At 31.9% G+C, this 20,375-nt stretch overlaps 1 protein-coding gene across 1 annotated transcript; it reads right to left on the bottom strand.

Annotated features, from left to right (window-relative positions):
- Positions 1-1,370: 1,370 nt before the first annotated feature.
- Positions 1,371-16,794, bottom strand: LOC119830755 (G-protein coupled receptor Mth2-like). The gene is made up of 9 exons (XM_038353881.1): positions 15,992-16,794; positions 12,178-12,352; positions 8,577-8,768; positions 6,697-6,775; positions 5,104-5,282; positions 3,771-3,942; positions 3,282-3,467; positions 2,058-2,191; positions 1,371-1,752 (listed from the first exon to the last, which is right to left on the bottom strand). Exons 1-8 carry the CDS (start codon positions 16,421-16,423, stop codon positions 2,062-2,064), a joined length of 1,545 nt encoding a protein of 514 aa, XP_038209809.1. The 5' UTR covers positions 16,424-16,794; the 3' UTR covers positions 1,371-1,752; positions 2,058-2,061.
- Between the last annotated feature and the right edge of the window lie 3,581 nt (positions 16,795-20,375).

Genomic DNA, 20,375 nt, shown 5'->3' with positions numbered 1-20,375 from the left:
ATGGGGAGACGCAAATTTAGTAACATTTAATGCTGCTAAAACCCAGGCATGTCTATTTTCAGCCAAAAGAAGTCCTCTCACTTTGACTCCCAGTTTCTAAGGAGTTTCGATAAAACTAGCCGATCGCTTGGAGATGCTGGGTATCTCTTTATCGCCTAATCTCAACTTTGGGATTTTCATAGTGTACAACAAAACCAAAGCACAACTTGCTGTGCTTGCAAACTTAGCATACTAGCTAAGGTGCGGCAGTATTTCACATCTGAACACCTTCTTAATCAAAGCGCAAGTTCGATCTTGTGTGGAATACTGTTGCCACCTCTGGGCAGGTACTGCCAAATGCCATCTTGATGTTTTGGATGCGATGGAAAGACGTGCCATTAGAATAATAGGTGATGAAGATTTATGTAAAAACCGCCTTCTGAGTCTTGGCCATCGCCGTAGGGTTGCCAGTCTTTCGGTGTTCTATCGTCTACACTTCGGCGAATGCGCAACTGAATTACACAGTCTTATCCCTGCTTCCCCTTTCTTCCAACGAACATCCAGGCGCACGGCAGGATACCATCCATACTTAATGCAAATACCGAATGCTCGCACAGCACGCTTTGCGTCGTCTTTTTTAGTGCGAACTGCCAAAGAGTGGAATTCCCTGCCGCCGTCTGTCTTCCCAGAGAACTACAATATGGGTACATTTAAGAGACGAGTAAATGGGCACCTTCTAGGTAGACGCGACTTACCACCATAGACCGCGTCTCCGCGGCGGTCAAACGTCTACCTATCTCTAATAAAAAAAAAAATATCTTCGTATAATATATAATATACATAATTATTATTAATCTAGAATAACAAAATAAAAGTAAACAACTAAATGCAATAACATTTTTATTTAGTTAATTTTTAAATGGCGGTACAGCTTATCATAACATACCTAATTTCATAAAATTGTAAAGCTACGCTTAGGAATATAAGTAAACGATATTGAAATATCAATAACATATATTATATACTTAATTACATTTTGGATAGTTTAATGTTGGTATAAAAAGTTCTATTTCTAATGTAGGATAGTTTTTCTTCCTTTTGATACGTCATTGGTCTTATCTGAAAACCGCTTACAAATCATAGAGTAAAGTAAATAATACACAGGAAGAACATTGTTTTGAATTAATTTAAACCAATATTTTAGGCACTTCCCTTTTACTTGCAAACTAGCTTTCGCCCGCGGCTTCGCACGTACATCATCTGCCCCATACCCTACAAGGGATACGGGACTTATATATATACTATAGGCAGTACGTTTATTATTATTTTATGATAACGTCGTAGTACAGTATTATGTTATCTGTGGTCATAGTTATTAATTAACCCTACCATAAACCCTTAAAGAAATATAATATTCTATTAAAATAAACAACTTTAATTCATCGTATAATTAATTACAATTATCATTATCAAAGTTATATTTGGATTGTTGGTACATTTTAACGGGATAAAAGAATAAGTATGCATTACAAAAATATCTCCTATACTTACTTATTACAGAAAAAACGGTCATGTCTAAACTTAAAGTACAATCCTAACAAATACATAAATGCACAAATACAACTGGGAACAAGACACGAGTGTTTTATAAAAAATAAGCTACAATATTATGACTAGTAACATTATTAACGACTCGATTAGACTCTAGAATAAATCTATTGGTGGATACTTTTTGTAGTGATGTATACTCGTGAAATATTCTCAAACTGGAACCTGAAAATAAATATTGAGCAACTAATTTAAGCTCAGATTCTGCAATTCGTTAAAACAAAACATCAATCAAACAAACAATCAACCTAAATATGTCAAGAGCGAGTCGGATTAGCAACACTATGTGTTCTGTACAAATAAGCAACAGCAAAAAAAAAGTTACATGCGTAGGTACATAGATTAAAAACTTAAAATACAATCAAACCATCCAATCTGTTAATGTAGACTTAGCTCTTAGTTTATTATATCTTCAGCAAATATTTTTTAATCAATTAAAATCCCAATACAAGAACAATGAAGGTACAAACTTTTCTAATGCAATTCCTTCAACCTAATAGCCGAATCATCATTAGAGATACGCGTATCTTCGGTTGGAGCAGTGCTTGACATCCATCTGCCTGTGCTGGACTCTGCTGTACGAACACCACGCATTTTCTGCCATCTGCAATTTGAAATAAACTTGTAAGTTAAATTATTTTCGTATTGGGTTTCACCACTTGCTATGGTGTCCCTGATGGCCTATTTACACTCTTTGACAAAGTATTTTTGAACATTTAATAACAAATAAGCTAAATAGATGAAAACAGATCACAATTGTGGAATGGCTGTTCTTCATTGCTACAGCGCGTCAAGGGTGAATTGCACGTTACCCATGACATGATTTTTTTAAAATAGTAAACACCGTTAGATTAATTACCAATAGGTTAGATTAATCTGCCCGTGTAATTTAACGCATTATTTTTTGGTAGATTATAAATCAATCGATGTGTATTGAATAGTAAAATGGACTTTATTATGATGAGCTAGGTTAGGTTCGGTTTATAAAAACTTCACAAAAAACAGTTTCGCGAGGCTCCGTCAAATCGCAACCTGCACCTGATTGGTTTAGATAAAGTTAATACTCCGGCTGCGAGTGCCTGCTAGTGCTGGCTCGGTAGATAATAATTTGATGCAAAGTAATTCGTTAAATTTTAAGCCATTTGCTTACGGATTACAATTATATGACAGTTATTTGTTACGTTAATTCTAACGTTCTAATAAAATATTTGAAATGTCAAGATTCGGTACTTTTATAAAAATATACATTTTGGGTTTACATTGTTTATCGCTTTGGTTAAAAGAACTAAGAAGCAGTAAATTTCGCTTTGGATCTAGAAATCAAAGAACTGCAACGTTATACCCAATTTTCAGTTTATACGATAGATTCAAAAGCACAGTTGTTTGATGGGTCTTTGATCTAAAAACGTTATGCGATAAAATGAATCGTGTATTTTTAAAACCGAAGGATTAAAAGAACAAAAAAAATTGTTTGCGATAAATTTTTTGTAGTACCACAGATAACATAATACTATAGTAGTGAAACCGATGTTCCGAATAAGTGTATATATTGATTAAATGATTTCTTTTTTCTTTTAATGGTAATAATAAACTATGGTTATCTTAAAAGTGTGTGTTATTCGTTTAGGTCTAGTATGACCAAAATTTCTGATTAGATTCATTTCGAATAAATCGCCTACTTTATATATACTTACTTCTTAACTACCAAATTTCGTACTTTCTTCTTCCAAACGAATATAAAAAAGATATAAATTCCCAAAGCTATGTTAGAGAGGTCAACCAGAATCCAGTACCAATTGGAACCACCCACAGCGAAACTGATCACCTCTACAGACCAATTCACACCCATCACCACGAACAGTTTCAAATACAGCCCAAACCTAAAACAAACATGAATTTTTAAACTCATATTCCAACTGGACTGAATTTTTAATGATTTTTAATGGATACCTGCACTCCATTAAGAAACTAAATATATTTAATGTCTGTGGATTTATTTTACCTGGAACACTACATTTTTATAAAAACAAAAAAAACAAACACCGATTTCGTGTTCTGTTGCGCCAGTTTCATTTTTGGAAGCATTACACATTTAAAGAAAAATAACGAAATTTATATAAAAGTAAATAAATTGGCTGGAAGCGTTTATATTTTCTTTTATTTATTCTTTTATATATTCTCACCTCTGTTTATCCTTCATCAGCTTGTCACTTCTAGCTGACTCCGCACCTTTTAAAATAGCGGTTTCTTGTCGAATAGATCGGATTCTATACGCTGTAAAAGCGAAGAACGCCACATTACACACCACTAACACAAATACTGGTGTGAAGAAGTATACCAACTCGCTTATCCAATCTGAAAAAAAAATCAATCATATTTCACAAAAACAACTCGAACATTTATATATTGAGAAAATATGTGAGTAGTTATTCAGATTAGCGCTTTCTTATGTCGTTGCAGGCAACTGACGGTATGCGATCACCACCACCCATGAACATCACTTCGGCGGATTGGAACAACGCTTTACTTTTTTTTTATGTCACAGTCGGCAATGGAGCTGACGCCTGACGGTAAGCGCTAAAACCGCCCATGAACATTTCGAGAGGCATAAGGTCCATTGCAGACCTTACGCCTCTACAATGGTGATATAAATGATTATAAATATAATAATAGCTATTAGTTTTATGTATATTTTTATGATAATAATAATAACAAAATACAATTAGTTTAATTGATAGGACTACATCACTCGTTAGACACAATGATTGCTAAACGAGATGCGAGTTAAGAATCCGATTTCAAGTTCATTTTCTTGATGGATTCCCGGGTATTTATTACCCGTATAGAATGAACTATAGAATTTCGATATTTGTGGTACTACTTAAGTTACATTACTAAACTTAATAATTCAATTGATTCGATAGTAGATTGATTGCACATTAATACTGTGAATACATTTTTAATCGACGTTCCCAAAAACGAAGGAGGTTCTCAATTCGATTGTGTTTTTTTTTTTGTTTTATTTATTCGACAGCTCTCTGGGTATTCCACCCATTGACAACTCAATCAAACGTATCAAGATATGTTTTTGTATTTGATAGGAAATTGTTGTCGTTTTAATCCCAATCCCATTCCCATTTTAGTCCCAATCTGGATTCTGTACTGGTAGATACATCCTTTTCAAGAACGTTTGACCCACGTTTTTGCGCGATGGGTTTATAGTACCTACGTAAGAGATCTATAAAACTGCTTTCACACAAATCACAGGGTTTTTAGTTTATCTCTAGCTGAGCGACCTACAAACACAGAACCGCGTTGACAAACAGTCGTAAAGCAGAGCATAGTTTTTGGAAACTACATTACTCCCTAATTGGATACATAAGTCGTTGGCCAAATAGTGAACGAAATTTTAAAGTCCTCTTATCAGAAACTACGTTTACTCAATATTGACCTTTATGATGAAGTGCGAAAACACAGAACGGACAAATTTTATCAGTTTTGTATGTGAAAACTTACTTTCGAACCAGCATTTCCTACTTCCAAAGCCTGGGGTAATTATGTGAGATGGAAGATTCTCATTGAATTGCATAACGATAGTAATGATGGTCAAAATTATTGGAACACCCCACGCGTAAGCCCCGTACATGGCAAAGCGTTTCTTCTCCCGCCTTTTATTTGAACTGCCCCTGTATCCACTGTGAAATTAGCAAAGTGTATTAGAAAATGTATTCAAGATCAAGTACTAATTGTTAATTATTTATATAACTTAACTAATTAAATATTCATTACGCTAGCTTCTGGTACAATAGTACCAGAAATACACCGAATAACTTTCAACTGTAATCCTAATAAATAACTAAAGCGATTGTTGTTTTTGGAAAGCCTTATTTGTATATTTAGGATCAAAGATGTAAATAGTACTAATAAAAAATTTACTTTACATATCCTGGTACAAACTTATCGCCGTCCAAATCAACATTTCGCCAAAGAAGCGTACAAAATACTGTTTATGGTGAAATACATGATACATCACATTCGTTCCTACATAATATAAGTATGTAATAAATATAAAGCTGAAAATTATGTTTGGTTGTATGAACGCGCTAATCTCAAAAACCGCTGGACCCATTAAAAAAATCGTTTCGCCGTTGGATATGTGCCGAATCCCGGGAATACTTTAAGCTAGGTACCGCTAATGTAATCGTATAGGTTGTTTCATTTTACCTTTGCGTTATCTGTGAGGACGTGATTCCACCAATCCTTTAGTAAGCAATAAACAGAAATAAAACAAATACATGTAGCTACGTAATATGTATGTATAATTAGTTCACTTACACATTTTGCATAAGAAATATTGTAGTAGGTACATGCCAGCCTTTATGGTTCTTGCACGGTTATTTACGACAGTTTACAATGTAATCATGCTTCAATATATTTGGCATGCTTAGAGATTTTGTAAGAAGTGCGTATCGTACAGAATAACATAATATGCTCTATAAAATTAACGTCTCATTTAAAAGAATTATACTATTCTCCCTATGTGTATAATCTATTCTCTTCATAACTGAAGATAGATATTTCTGAGTACAACAGATCATGCTAGGCTACAAGTAGTCTAAAGTATGCTAAAGACCTACGAGTCAGGATGCAAGCCGAATGTCGTTGGTGTCACAGTTCTGCAATTCACATTACGCCTATGAATTTAATTTAATTTTAGATCAAATAAAACAACGTTACACATGAAATGTATGAGATAAGACGTTTAATCTTAGTAAAATAATGACTAACTGCTAAAATCCATTTCGAAATAGTGATTGATTTGATTTTTCTTTAAATCGTACAAATAATTCTTACACTGGCGTACAGTGTCAAAAACTGGTGCTTTATTTTAACTTGGTAAATCTTAATACGAGAACAAGTCAAATTTAAAATTAAAGGAATATTTATCTTTAATAATAATTTTTGAATATAATGTTAGGCACTTTTTATAATACATACGTCAGGTTACCCCTTAGCCTAGACACGGCTGATACGAAGGTAGCTACGCCCCTGAGTTCATAGTACATACCTACTATAATTTATAATAAGCAATATATAACATGTTCTTACCGAAAAGTTCTCCATATGTCAAAACACATAATGTTTAGCCAGAAAAAACTCGACTGAAATGCATAGTATACGATGAAGGCTGGAAAAAAAAGATTTATGTCAGAAACATTTTTAGAATGCCTTTGTTAGTAAATAAACAATCAAGGCCATCTCGGGAAAAAAATAAACATGAGTATTTAAGATTATGTAAGTGTATTGGGTAAGAATTTATGATGAATAGTATTATCCCGCTTTCAGCTTTTCAAAGAAATATTGTTAAAGATAAACAAAACTAAAGATTTGTTTTCTTTCAACCTTTCGGCTGTCGTACGTCGTATTCTGCAGAACACTCGACGTCAATCATCAGATTCTTTGAGATTCATGACCTATATATTTTATTTATTTATTGAGATAACAATACAATTTTATTTATATTTAATAGTTCAATGACGAATCTAAATCAACTTTATTGTAAACTAGTTACCGCCTCGTGGTTTATGCACGTGCAAAAACCTTCACTTCTTTTTTTCCAGACAGACGGACAGTCAAAAAATTTTCGCGTTTTTTAATAAGAGTTTAATATGAGTTGTAATTATTATGAATGGCATACGTAATTGATAGATTGAATAGGAAAGTATGTAAATATATAATATTAATTTAAATCAATTGTCATACATCTACATTTATATAAAAATGGCCAGATTTTATGGCTATGCCTGTCTTTATTATGACGTTATAAACATGCTTATAAGCACTTTAATTTTGAAATGCATGGAAGGAAATAACGTCAGCAACATTTCTTTGAATATATTGTTTTCAGAAAAGTACTTTTAGTAACTATTGTGATTTTCAAACATACATATAGGCGATCAGTATCGATCGAGAGATTAAATTCTACTTGCAAAGACTTCCGAAATATCAATAAGAAAAATTAAGTCAGCTTTGTTATTAGGTACCCTTCCAGGCGAAATTGAGTTCATAACTTTCAAAAGATAATTTTAAAATAAAAAGCATACTTTTTAATACACATTCACCTAAGACGAATTGATGCACACAAAGCAGATAAAATCAAGGTATCATAACATGGAAATCAATTTAAAACCATTTCGTTAGAGGTTACTCGTGTATATTTCAAATTATATTTAATTACTCATCAAATAAACTTGTTTACTATGACCAAATTTGAATTAGAGGGACAACATTATGAAAACACACCCAAATTTTTTGTTAATTAAATTAGGGTCATATCAGAGCTAATGACTGCAGGACAATACATTTGTTAACCTATTACGTTAATGTGTTTGGGTGGGGCTTAGAATATTTTACAAGTGATTATATTAATTTAGGCTCTTAAATCGTATGGTATCATTAATTCCTTTTCATATATCATGTTGATTTAAAGCGGTTTTATGCGGATACTTATTTATTTGACGATACATGAAGGTCCTATTAAAAGGTAGCTTTAGCTTTTAGTGCACTATTTATTACATCCACATACATTTGTTTAATAAGTTAAAACAATATTTTAAAACTGTTCGATCGTGTACCAGTACATTACTTATTTCAATAAACATACTGCTCCAATTTAAAATAAAAAATCACACAGTCTGCCAAATAATTATATCATTAAATGGCTAATAATAATTATATTTATTACTAGCTGCGCCCCGCGGTTTCACCCGCGTAAGTCCATATCCCGTAGGAATATCGGGATAATTCGGGAATTGCCCATATGTTATTCCAGTGACAAACTTTCACATTGATAATTTTAGTAGGATAGTAGGATGAAATTCATTTCTTATTGTATTTGAGTGTTTTGCTTCGTGCTTGTGCTGGATATTTTGAATGATATTATAGTTATTTTATTGTTTACTGGAGTCTTTTCATACAATATTACTCACCAATTATGTAGCATCCTGTCATAGCTACACCGATTTTTCCCGTATGCATTTTCAAGTAGGCAAGAAATATATAAGCAATGATAAGACCCGCGCAGTAAGCCATCAGACACATCCCGTGCAGGTTTCGAAGCTCATGGATGAAGGCATATACGAAGAACGTCGCCAGTAAAAATGGTACCGACAGCATGAGACCTGAAAGAAACAATGTTATTAAAATTCTGCATCAGAAGAGAATATGAATCCTTTCATTTCTATTAGGAATTCTAAGCACGAAAAACACTTCATTAGTGAAAATGTTAATTATAATATTGTCTTGTGTTTGATTTTACGCGAGTATTATACATTTAGAAATTAAAGACTTTACAATCCGTTAAAAAATCTTTAATTTCTAAATGTTAATTATAATTTATGTATGAGATTACTGTATATAATAAAACAGTACCAGGCGTACGGCCTGGTACTGTTTTATTTTTTATATTTACTTAATCGTTTTTGAAAAAGAGTAGGTACCTATCTAAGTGTACTATTAATACTAGCTATTACCTCTACAAATATACAAAATCAGGAACTTTACAACTTATTATAATCTATACTAACATAAAAAAGCACAGTTTTTTTGATTGCTTGACAGAGATGACAGTTTAAAACCCCAAAAAGGACATAGGACAGTTTTTATCCCGGATATCCTCGTGAATTATACAGGGAAATCCCTGGGACTGTCTCTCTTTCACACTGACCACCATGCGAAGTCGCGGGCGGAAAGTGTTTATTTAGTACTAGCTGCGCCCCGCGGTTTCACCCACGTAAGTCCGTATCCCGTAAGAATATCGTTATAAACAGTTGCCTATATATTATTCAAGTTGTCCAGCTATCTACATACCAAATTTCATTGCAATCGGTTCAGTAGTTTTTGCGTGAAAGAGCAACAAGCACACACATCCTTACAAACTTTCGCATTTATAATTAGAAGGTTTAGTAGGATTAGCTTGTACCGCAGCTTCGCTTGCGCCGTCATATGAATTTTCGTTGTACAAACTTTCATCCCCTATTTTATCCCCTTGGAGAAGAAAAAGAAGTATTTATCAAAAACCTTTCTTAGCGGATGCCTACATTATAGCATCTATCTAGATGCCAAATTATATTAATTTAGTATAAATAGAGTAAATGTAAGTATTCACTTTACACATTATATATTAGCGCATATCTTGTTATTTATATTCGACAAATGATTACGACGTATCAATATACTCTCATATCTCAATATCTCAATAAAAAACAAACTTCCTTCATTAAGTACATAGTTTACATACATTTTTCACCATCACTGTTCAGGGTAAGCTATAATTTCCGCCATAAATCATCTGCTTCGATCAAAATAATCGGTATTTCATTGGCCACCGTTGGTGTCTACATCTATACTACTGTTACTAATATTATAAATTTGAAAGTGTTTGTTTGTCTGTCTTTATTTCACATCGAAACGGAGCGATGATATTATGAGTCTGTATGTGGAGCACGCTTCTAGTGAGTGATAGCATTATGGTGTGTTTCGTTCGGTGAGTAGGAAGAGCCGGAGGCCCATTTCCCTACCCTTAGTCCTTTCCTTTATTCCTCTCGCCAATCTTTGCTTAATACCTTCCCAGTTTAAAGTCGGCAATCCATTTGTAGAGGCATGGTCTGTAATGGACCTTACGCCTCTTCGAACGTTCATGGGCGTGGATAGCGCTTACCATCAGGCGTTCCACCAGCTCCATTGCCCACTGTGACATAAAAAAAGATCGGTAAAAAAGTAAGGAGTAAAAAAAGAAAGGAGCCTAGAGAGTGACAGAATTTATTATTAAGGCGTAATTCCCTTTATGAGATCAATATTATATAAAACATAATAATGGGTGTAATGTTCAAGTACACCAGCTCGCTGTTAAATAGCATAAAAAGTAAGCCTGTTTATTGTTCGTAAAAACACATGTTTCCGTAACTCGTCGATTTTTTAAACGCTAATGAACAAAAACACTGTTTTGAAAAACATATTATAATTGTACATTATGGCGATAAATAAAGGTTTAATCACATAATGTATAATTATATATTGATATAAAAAAACCCCTTTATGAGATAATATGAATATGCATAATAATATACACCCGTTTATTTATTCATAAAATAGATCACACTCCTAATATATACTTTATTTCTAACTCTACATAATAATGTTTTGAAATGCTTATCAAAGAAAATGATCCTTTCATCGTTCATTAGAGCCTTTCAAGATCCTATGAAAAGATTCCAAATTGAACTTGTGTTTTCGTTCGCACAAATAAATATGATTATTTTAATATAAAAGTAAGTAATACCATTTCCGAGAGCTATACATAATATTTCGATAAATAAGAGTTAATTGCCACAGAGAAACCAAAACAAGTAAACAAATTTAATATAATACATTATAAAATTTCATTAAGTGATGGAGGTCTATACCTATAGTAGGTGAATTTGTTGCGCGTAAAGCTAATTTGAGTAAAAGTTGTGATGTCGGCCAATAAGCGTTCACGTTAACGACTCGTAAAGTTTATTGCTCGCGCCGGTTTGCTAACGAAACATAATATTTGTTGAGCACTTAACTGCGCCAATATAAGTTACCTAAAATGCCGTATTACTAATTTCTGCGATTTATCATGTTTCTAAAAAAATTGTTTGTATATGTGTAATTTTGATCTTACTTTTACACAATTAGGATTTCATAGAGATGCAGTAAGTTATTTATATTATGTAGATTAAGTACGTTATATGAAATGAAATAATCCTAGTTAGTAATGTTTTGCTTTTCTTATAATAAATAAATTAATGGAACATATGTGTATTCCATGAAATTGTAAGCTTTCTTTGTGTAGAATTATAAAAAGTCAACAATTTAAAGCCAACAATTTAGGCCTTAGCATATCGGTAGATATAAAGGTATTGTGAAATGTGAAGTATTGGGATATCATATTTTGTATAATTTACGTATTACCACAGATAACTTAAAACTGTGTATTACTATACGTACACATTATTAGCAATATAGTAGATAAAATGCCTGGATTTATTTGTTTTACTTCAATGCGAAATTGAAGATCTGCTTTAATATTGCAAATCCGTATAGCAGAAACTTTAGACAAAATAGAGTTTCTGGTGTATGCCAACATATATAATATACTGAACGAACTGAAGAAGTGACTAAACGAGATAAAATAATATATTTGAATATCACTCTTAAACTGAAACTGTTTAAAAAGAGTCCGGTAAAATAAGACATAAAAAATATATGAAATATCTAAAATACTAACATCCAAATTATTGTAGAGACATTGGTTTTACCATCACATTGATGTTACCAAAAATTGGCTCTGTTGGAATTTTTATAATTTCAATTGTTTAAATTCACCGGACTAAAAGGAAAGTGGAGTTTTATAAGCATTAATTGTTGTATAAAAAAAAAAATACATGCGTAACCCCTTGTTTTTCTACTTATCTCCCATTTCCAGTTTCCCTTAAATTTGGTTATCTCTGGGATTTTATGATCTCCGTGATCAATGCTAAAACTTATCAAAACATAAACTCTTACCAACTCCATAAGCTATATACAATCCAGCACTGTCGTCTTCCACTTCGTCAGGGTAACAGACTCCAGCCACCAGTCTTGGATTCGGTGAATTACTATCTTGCATCATTTCAACGCAGAAGTTTGATGGCGAGTGCCATAATGGATTACTCATTGATATTTCATAGAGCGTTCCGTCCTGAAATAAGAAAAATGGTTATGTTGGAAAATCTATGTATTTGATTTCATAATTTGGAAATAATCAATTGGTTAGATTTAAGACACGATACAAATTCGTGCGATTATCCTTTTTAACATTAACAAATTAAGAGTAAAATAATCATTAGTAATTTTGTACTAAATTATATCGCGGTATAAATAAATTATCAAGTCTATGTAATAAAATTACAAAGTTGAGTTAGACGAAGAAGTATATTCTTAGATAAAATCAAATTAGATATATTGCACTAATAAAAGCATTATGCGTACAGTGGGGTCTAGGAAAATATGTAATTAGCCATACAATATGTTTTTTTTTAATACTGAAGTTATAAATGTATAAGGTATATGGCGTGGTTTCTATGTTATTTTTTTTTGTTTCAGTATTACCACAGACTAGTTAGTTAATTAATTTATTAGTTAATTATTAATATTTTTTGTAATTGAATAAATAAGGCCATATACATTATATCAACAACTAACTTTTGTGTACGCTTCCATCGCATGCTTTTCCATAATGAAAACACAAATCCGTTTTGCACAGCGGAAAGAGATTTCTACATGTGTCTCGATTCTGTTAATTTAATAGCATATTTTTAAATGAGTAAGTACCAATATTAATGAATAAATACCGACTTTTTAACAGACACCAAAAAAGCAGGAGACTATAAATTCGACTGTATGTTTTTTTTTGCATTGTTATCTCTAATTCAAATTTGTCTAGTTTGACAATTTGATGGCGGATGGATGGATTTTTAAGTTCCATTGTTGGATCCGCCCCCGATCATTACAAAAAAGGAAATCAAAGTTTATCAAAATTTGGGACATAGAGTATAGCGATATTTTCATTAGTAGTCGTCAACAACTATCAACAAAATAAATACAACCAATATAATACTAACGTTGACATTATGAATATGATCATATCCATTTTAGGATGGTAAATCGTTAATTGAATCCCATAACTATTTCGCTAGGCTTGTATGTAATGCAATACAACATTAACAATAATCGTTTATATAATCATTCATTGTCTATCGCCAAATATTAAGCAGATATTAAATTTTTTGTCCGAATAACATTGATGTAGGATGTATAAGAAATAATTGTTTGGACACACCTATTTTGCAAGTACCTTCCGCACAATATCTTCTAGAAATGGCCAACATAAATTGACAGTATGACAGTAATTTACGTTGGATCTGTCAGGTTCCACTTAACCTGTTTATTAGCTTGAATAATTGCCATAATCTTAATTGAATTGCATATGCAAATACAGCTATGCAAATAATGTTGTTTTATCGTTTAATGAAACGTAGGTAGGTACACTATAAATTGCGGACTGACACATTGAGTGTCATACTTTATAAAAGGATTTTTTTTTTGTTTAGAAAATTGTAGGTGTCCTCATAATTTTTTTTAATACATTATGAAATTGTACGTAATAATTTAAATCGATTGCCTCGGTTGAATAATATAGATTATAGAAAATCAATAAATAGTCAATAAGATAGGATAAAACGAAGCATTAAACTCCTAACCACTTACTCAGACTCAAAACTTGATGGATGTAATGAATCTCTTATGCTCTATGCTCTAAAATATAACAAAAATATGAATTTATGAAAATTGTATCATGAACTAAATTATATGAGATAACATTCTACTTTTTATGAATTGTTTCCGACACATGGTAAACGTCAAGCAACAAGCAATATGTGGTTGCAATAACAAATCCCTCTATTAATAATAAACATGATCCCATACACTATTCAGAACAAATACTCGTTTGTTGGCATTCCGTGTGAAAACCAAAATTGTAATCTATAACACATACCGCCGTGCGAAACAAAACGTTTTTGTTAAAAACAAATATTCCTTGAAACGCTGTAATTGTTGACACTGAGGTCAATATTTATTATACACGTCAGGAATGTGTTCACGTTTGAAACCGACGAAACGTACTTACTTACGAAGTGATATAATAGGTCATACGTATTTTAAACAACATGGCTTTATGTGCTGTGTTGAAAGATGTTATTAGAATAATAAAAATAAAATTCAATAAAAATATAATATGTTTGCACGCGCTACAATTTGTTTGGAGTTCCTAATACAACATTATTATGGTGCAAAATATGTTATAACGTAAATGATAAATATGATAAATTTAAAAAACATAGAAAAATTTGATCAATAGGCGGGTTTCGAGCCTGCGACATTTTATCTATTAGTAGCAAAGTACACGGGTTCGAATCCCGCCCCGTGATATTGTTTTCTATTCATTAAAATTTCTCAATTATAGAGCATTTCAATGTAACAAAACTAAAATTTAATACTAAATATGGAATATGTATATAAACCATACACAGAGGAAAGAAAAATTTTTATCTTCAAAGGGCGAGCACGAATAACAGTCGAATTGATAGCAAGAGGCTTATAGACCGGAAGATTGTGATTTGTACCAGGATGGTGGTTCTGATCCGAGAGAAGCCAGACCAAGCGGCTAGTAATAAATACATCGATGTCGTAAACATTAATAAATACTGTTATACATGACTAGCGGCCCGCCCCGGCCCTTGGTACATATATAGCCATCCTAAATAAATGGGTTATCTAACGCTGAAAGAATTTTTCAAATCGGACCGCTAGTTTCTGAGATTAGTGCGTTCAAACAAACAAACAAACAAACAAACATACTCTTCAGCTTTATAATATTAGCAATAGATTAGACATATTATTATTTCATTCTATCTTCATTCTATTAATTAAATTAGACGAATAGCTATAGGTAGTGTGTTTCTGTTTGTTTGCAACCAAGTAATACGATGCTATAAATATATGCTTAAATTACCAAATTCTCGATGTCCTCGTGTCATTTTCTCGGATAAATCAAGTATCTCTAGGAATTCTAGGATAAGACTAATTGTGTTTTATTTATTTATAATTTGTTGAAATTACATTACAGAGAAACATTAATGTTGGTAAATTATTTATAAATAATGTTAGTAACTTATCATTTGACTTCGCATCTCATGTACGAATCTGTCGCAAATCTGTTCTTGGCATAAAACCGCTGTACACATTAGAAAAAGACACAGTAAGGTCTTTAAATGCATTATTGATTATGCGCAAAGCTTTAGAATTTAGATATATATACTACAATAGTTACAAACTGGAAAATGTAAGTTTAAAAAATAACAGGAATGACCTTACATTACGGTTATTGAGAAATTTTGAAAGAATAGAAAAAATTTGATCACGAGGCAGGTTCATATCCTGCCTCGTGATCAAAATTTTTTCTATTCTTTCAAAATTTCTCATTTATAAAGCATTTCAATGCTATAAAACTAAAAATTAAATTACGGTTATTTTTACACCCAATTTCTTCCTTTGCATCTATTTTTTTTTGAGATCCTTTACAAAACATCACTTAAAACAATGTGTAATAAGATTTTTAGAAATTCGCGGGTTCGAATCGCCTCATGATCATTTATTTGTATACTACGAATAATGATGTTAAGACGATGGCGATATGAGCAATAACCATAATAGAAAATAATTCAGTCAAGGTACTATTTCATCAAAATTATTGAGTGTTTTTCTAAAATATACAAACCTCTTGAATATATATTTCTTCTTCCATAGAATTGGAGGGTACGAGATATTTCTCACAGGATATTTTGTACATGTAGAAGAAACGTTCGTGTGCTGATATATTTGTTGGCTCAGTTCCTTTAAACACAGGTGGGTTGAAGGGATTTATTTCTGGTATATTCAAATCAGTGCATGTTCGGTTAAGAAAGGCTTGTCCTCGGTCACAACACCTCCACAAGCACAATCGTCCAATACATGGACATCCAAATGTTGTCGTGTTACCATCTTCTACGAAGTCGTACCATTTACCCTGAGGGTATTCGATGCCATTGAAAATTATTGAACCATTTTCGTGCCTAACACCCTCACTTATATCCAAACTCTCTTCCTTAGCACAAAGTCGGTCACAATTGACAGCATACACTATCAGCAAGAAGAGAACAAAGCACCGCATTTCGCAGAATAATAAAATCACTTATTCACCTTAAACTAGCTTTTAACTCATTAAAAAAGTTCATTATTTTGCTAGATTTCATGAATTTCGAATCCGAATTAGCTGTGACTAATGATATTATTAACATGAAATAAACCCGTTTATGGACAGTTTATCGTGTGTAAAACGTTTATCATAGCACTCGTGAGGTAATACGATGTATCATTTTAAACGTGATAAGAGATAAGACTAGGTAGGTCGCGGTCGCGCTTACTTCTTACGGACGTCGGGCTCGAATCGTACGTCCTTTCAGACTGTCGACTGAAACTTCATTCCTTGACGTAGTTTGTTGTAAAAGCGAAGTGAGGCAATGCTAATAGCTTCATCTTCAGTGGCGGGAAGTTTAGTATGTTGCTCAGTGCTCTGTAGATTGTAGTATGTCGATGCCATAAATTACCTCGGGTTTTCTCAACGCATTATTCTTGTCTGGGTGTGGTAAGGTGTAAAGGTGTAGCTTGCACAATGTTATATCAGTTTATGATCTACATAGTACATCTATAAATTAGAATGATTGTATTTGAATCAATTGTTAACATTACAATATATAGTAATTTTATTGTACAAAAGTTAGCTACCCTTCCTTTATAATCTTATTATATCGATTGAGAATAATACAATGTGTAATGAAATACAGATAATAAAAATATGATGCATATTATATATTCAGAGCTGGACAGTAGAGTGTACTGCGTATTATTCATGCAACTAATTAAAATTTTTTTTTATTTAACATATTTTTACGTTGTAGTCGTAGCAAGAGATACAACACACGAAATTTGTGTGTCTCTGTGTGGCTCTAAAAAACGCTCACAGCGCGTTGTAGCAATGAAGCATTGCCACGATGAGTTAGAATAACTGTCACATATACAGGCTGTGGTGTAATTAATAGTTAATAAGGTAACTGGAAGTAGACGAAGTAGTAGTAGTAGGAGTAGTAGTAGTAGGCTCAGTAAAATAAATTGTGTGTAAAAGTTTCTCGATTTTCGAGATACACAGCATTTTCGAACAAAAATTACATCCTTTGTCAATATTTCTAGTGGTCCCCTAAATGAAGGAATTTGAACTGTTTTTGGTATAGTACTCCTGGATAGATGCGTTATCGAACTTTAAACCATAATTTATTAATAATTAACCTTACAGCTTTTATTTTTTAAACAGAGCTGTAAGTGTAGGTCAAATTTCATGTTTTACTTAATTTTTTTCTCTATAAAATTTAACGTGGTGCAATAACAAATATGGTCAGTCGTGCGCCAAATTCAGAAAAAAAAATGCCTCACTCAATTTAAGATTCTGAAATGGATGTAATTTAAATGGAATGTTTTCATATATTCACTGTATTTTCAGCATGAACCTTACGTATTATAGTACCTTTTAAGAAAATTTTAAATAACTTACTACAGGTTTCTAAAATGCAGTAATTCGGAATTCTACGTAAAGTATTCTTATAAAGACTATGTTTTTCGGTATGATTCACTTGTTTATTTGTATTGTTACACAAACGGTAAACCTTTAAATATATTAATTAATGTCGTAATATTGTTAACATCATTAGAATCGGAACCATCAATGTAACTGTAATTAATCGAAAAATAATGCTCTACATTGAAATCAAATGTTGAAGATCACAATAATTGTGATATATCATTATTTGTGGAAAATGTATAATCTCGAGCGTTAAATTATTAACAGTTTTTTACAATCTTGCGGAAACATATACAATGTTTTATTAAATTTACATATACACGATATTATATACAATACACGTATCTACCAAAAAGACATGTCTTTTTATAATTTTTGTCTATCTGTTTGTTCCAGCTTATCTTTGGAACGGCTGATCGATTGTGGCGGGACTTTCACTGGCATCTGATGAAACAAGGAATACTCATTTAAGCGGGTGGAACCGCGGGACGCTATATAACCAAGTCACGTTATATAACCAAACAGGTTAAAACCTTTGTATTCCAATATTGAAATGCAAAGGAATAAATACTTTAGGAATGCCATCTGTACATTAAATCTTGTACTAATATATTCTTGTAACGTCATTTTATATATAGTTGTTATATCTAGTCACCAATAGATGGCGGAGAATTAAAAAATATTGTTGAAAGAATTTTAGGACACAACAAAACACGAGCTTTCTTTGAACTAAAACACGTATAATATGTTCAATCAGTTATAAACTTTTCAACACGATCTCGGTAGCCGTAGTACCTCGACGTTTATCGTCAAATTCAAAGAGTAATATAACAATACGATGGTCGTTTTTGTATGATCAGTGACGTACCTTAAAACTATTATAACACACTATTTATTCAGTTTACACTTGAAATAGCTAGGAATTATACACTTTGAAACTAGTTTGTAGTATTTCCTTGTGTTTGTAGAAATTTGCGTTTTAATTAATTTTACCGACGCGATAAAAACGGAACATAAGAACATTGAAATTCGCGCCATGATGTGACAGGTGCGTTGAGTGCATGCGCCAATGATAAATTATTTGTAATGGATAATAATAAAAATCAAATGAAATTTTTTAATCAAATGGACATTAAGGGTATGAATAACGCAATAATCTAAACTTGTTATTGAAGGATGTTTTAAATTTACCAATTCAACAAGAGATGGCGCAAATATAAATTTAAGTCTATGTTCAGGAATTCCCCGAATCCAAGAAGAGTGTAAAAATATAAGACACAATAATCAATGATACTTATCTGGGATACCAGTATTTCGGTATTTGTCTTAATATAGGTAAACTATAGAAAACAAAATACAACATTTAATTAAATTAAAATAAGCTAATTTTACTACCATTCTAAGAGTCGTAAGTTTTGAAACAGACTACAAATGATTAATTTATCTGCACCGTCGTATCTGGAAATTCGCTCAGTTTTAACTCTAAAGTTTTATAGAATTTGTAAGTATCTAAAGGTTTTAGGGCACAGATTATGCAAATATAGGTATTCTGTTTAAGGAAAGAGAACAAAATAAATGATATTTATCCAAAAAATATCATTTATGTTGTTTGTGACTATTCGCTGATTTCTCTGTTCGTTTGTAAGAATCGAGAACAAAAAATCTCTCTCTCTCTCTCTCTCTCTAACTTATCGTATGTTATTTTATTATATTCCTTTTTAATGCAAGGCTAATTTGTGATATTATTTTTTAATATTTTGGCAGGCGAAAATATCCGTTCTGGCAATACTTGTACACTGAAGAGTATTAGTGACTCAGTGAAGACATTGCACCGCGTTCGTTTGCTCACATATAAAACGCTGTAACGTAAAAATAGGAATTAATTTACCAAGGCCCAACTGGAACACAGTCGTTCATCCTGCAGCGTTGTCTCGATAAGGACCTACATTTTTAAGGTAATTATATAAAATCCTCACAATACATTGTACGTTTTCTTGTTTATTTTATGCAGCCAATACGTCCATAGATATAAAAACAAGTACGCACATTTAACTATAAAAATTATAAAGACTGTAACTGTAATTAAGTAAAAAAAAAAACATTTTGTTTCCTGATCTGATACAGAGTTTTTGTGATGTTTTAAACTTTTTGCTTTATCTGTACTTAAATATATGTTACATAAAATTAATTAATATAATTTTATTAACAAAAAAAAAATAATTGTTTTAAAATTTTTAATTTTAAATCAGTTTGTTTATTTTGCAAAATACTACTTACGTTTTAAAAATACTATTTATAATTAATTACTAACTAATGTATTCATTGCTATTCAAATTTAAAACTGTAACGCGCATTGTTCTTACTTGAGTAATAATAATCGTATTATTATACAATTCTACATTTCAAATATTTAAGAAACCACACCCGTTATACATAAAATAAAAACTGTGTCCGTACATTGAAGATAATATTAAAAAATAACAATGGAACT

This window comes from Zerene cesonia, chromosome 12 (assembly GCF_012273895.1).
Source record: "Zerene cesonia ecotype Mississippi chromosome 12, Zerene_cesonia_1.1, whole genome shotgun sequence".
In the NCBI taxonomy this organism is placed as follows: Eukaryota; Metazoa; Arthropoda; class Insecta; order Lepidoptera; family Pieridae; genus Zerene; species Zerene cesonia.
The sequence above is the reverse complement of the archived record's forward strand: the minus strand, read 5'-3'. Positions and strand labels throughout refer to the sequence as shown.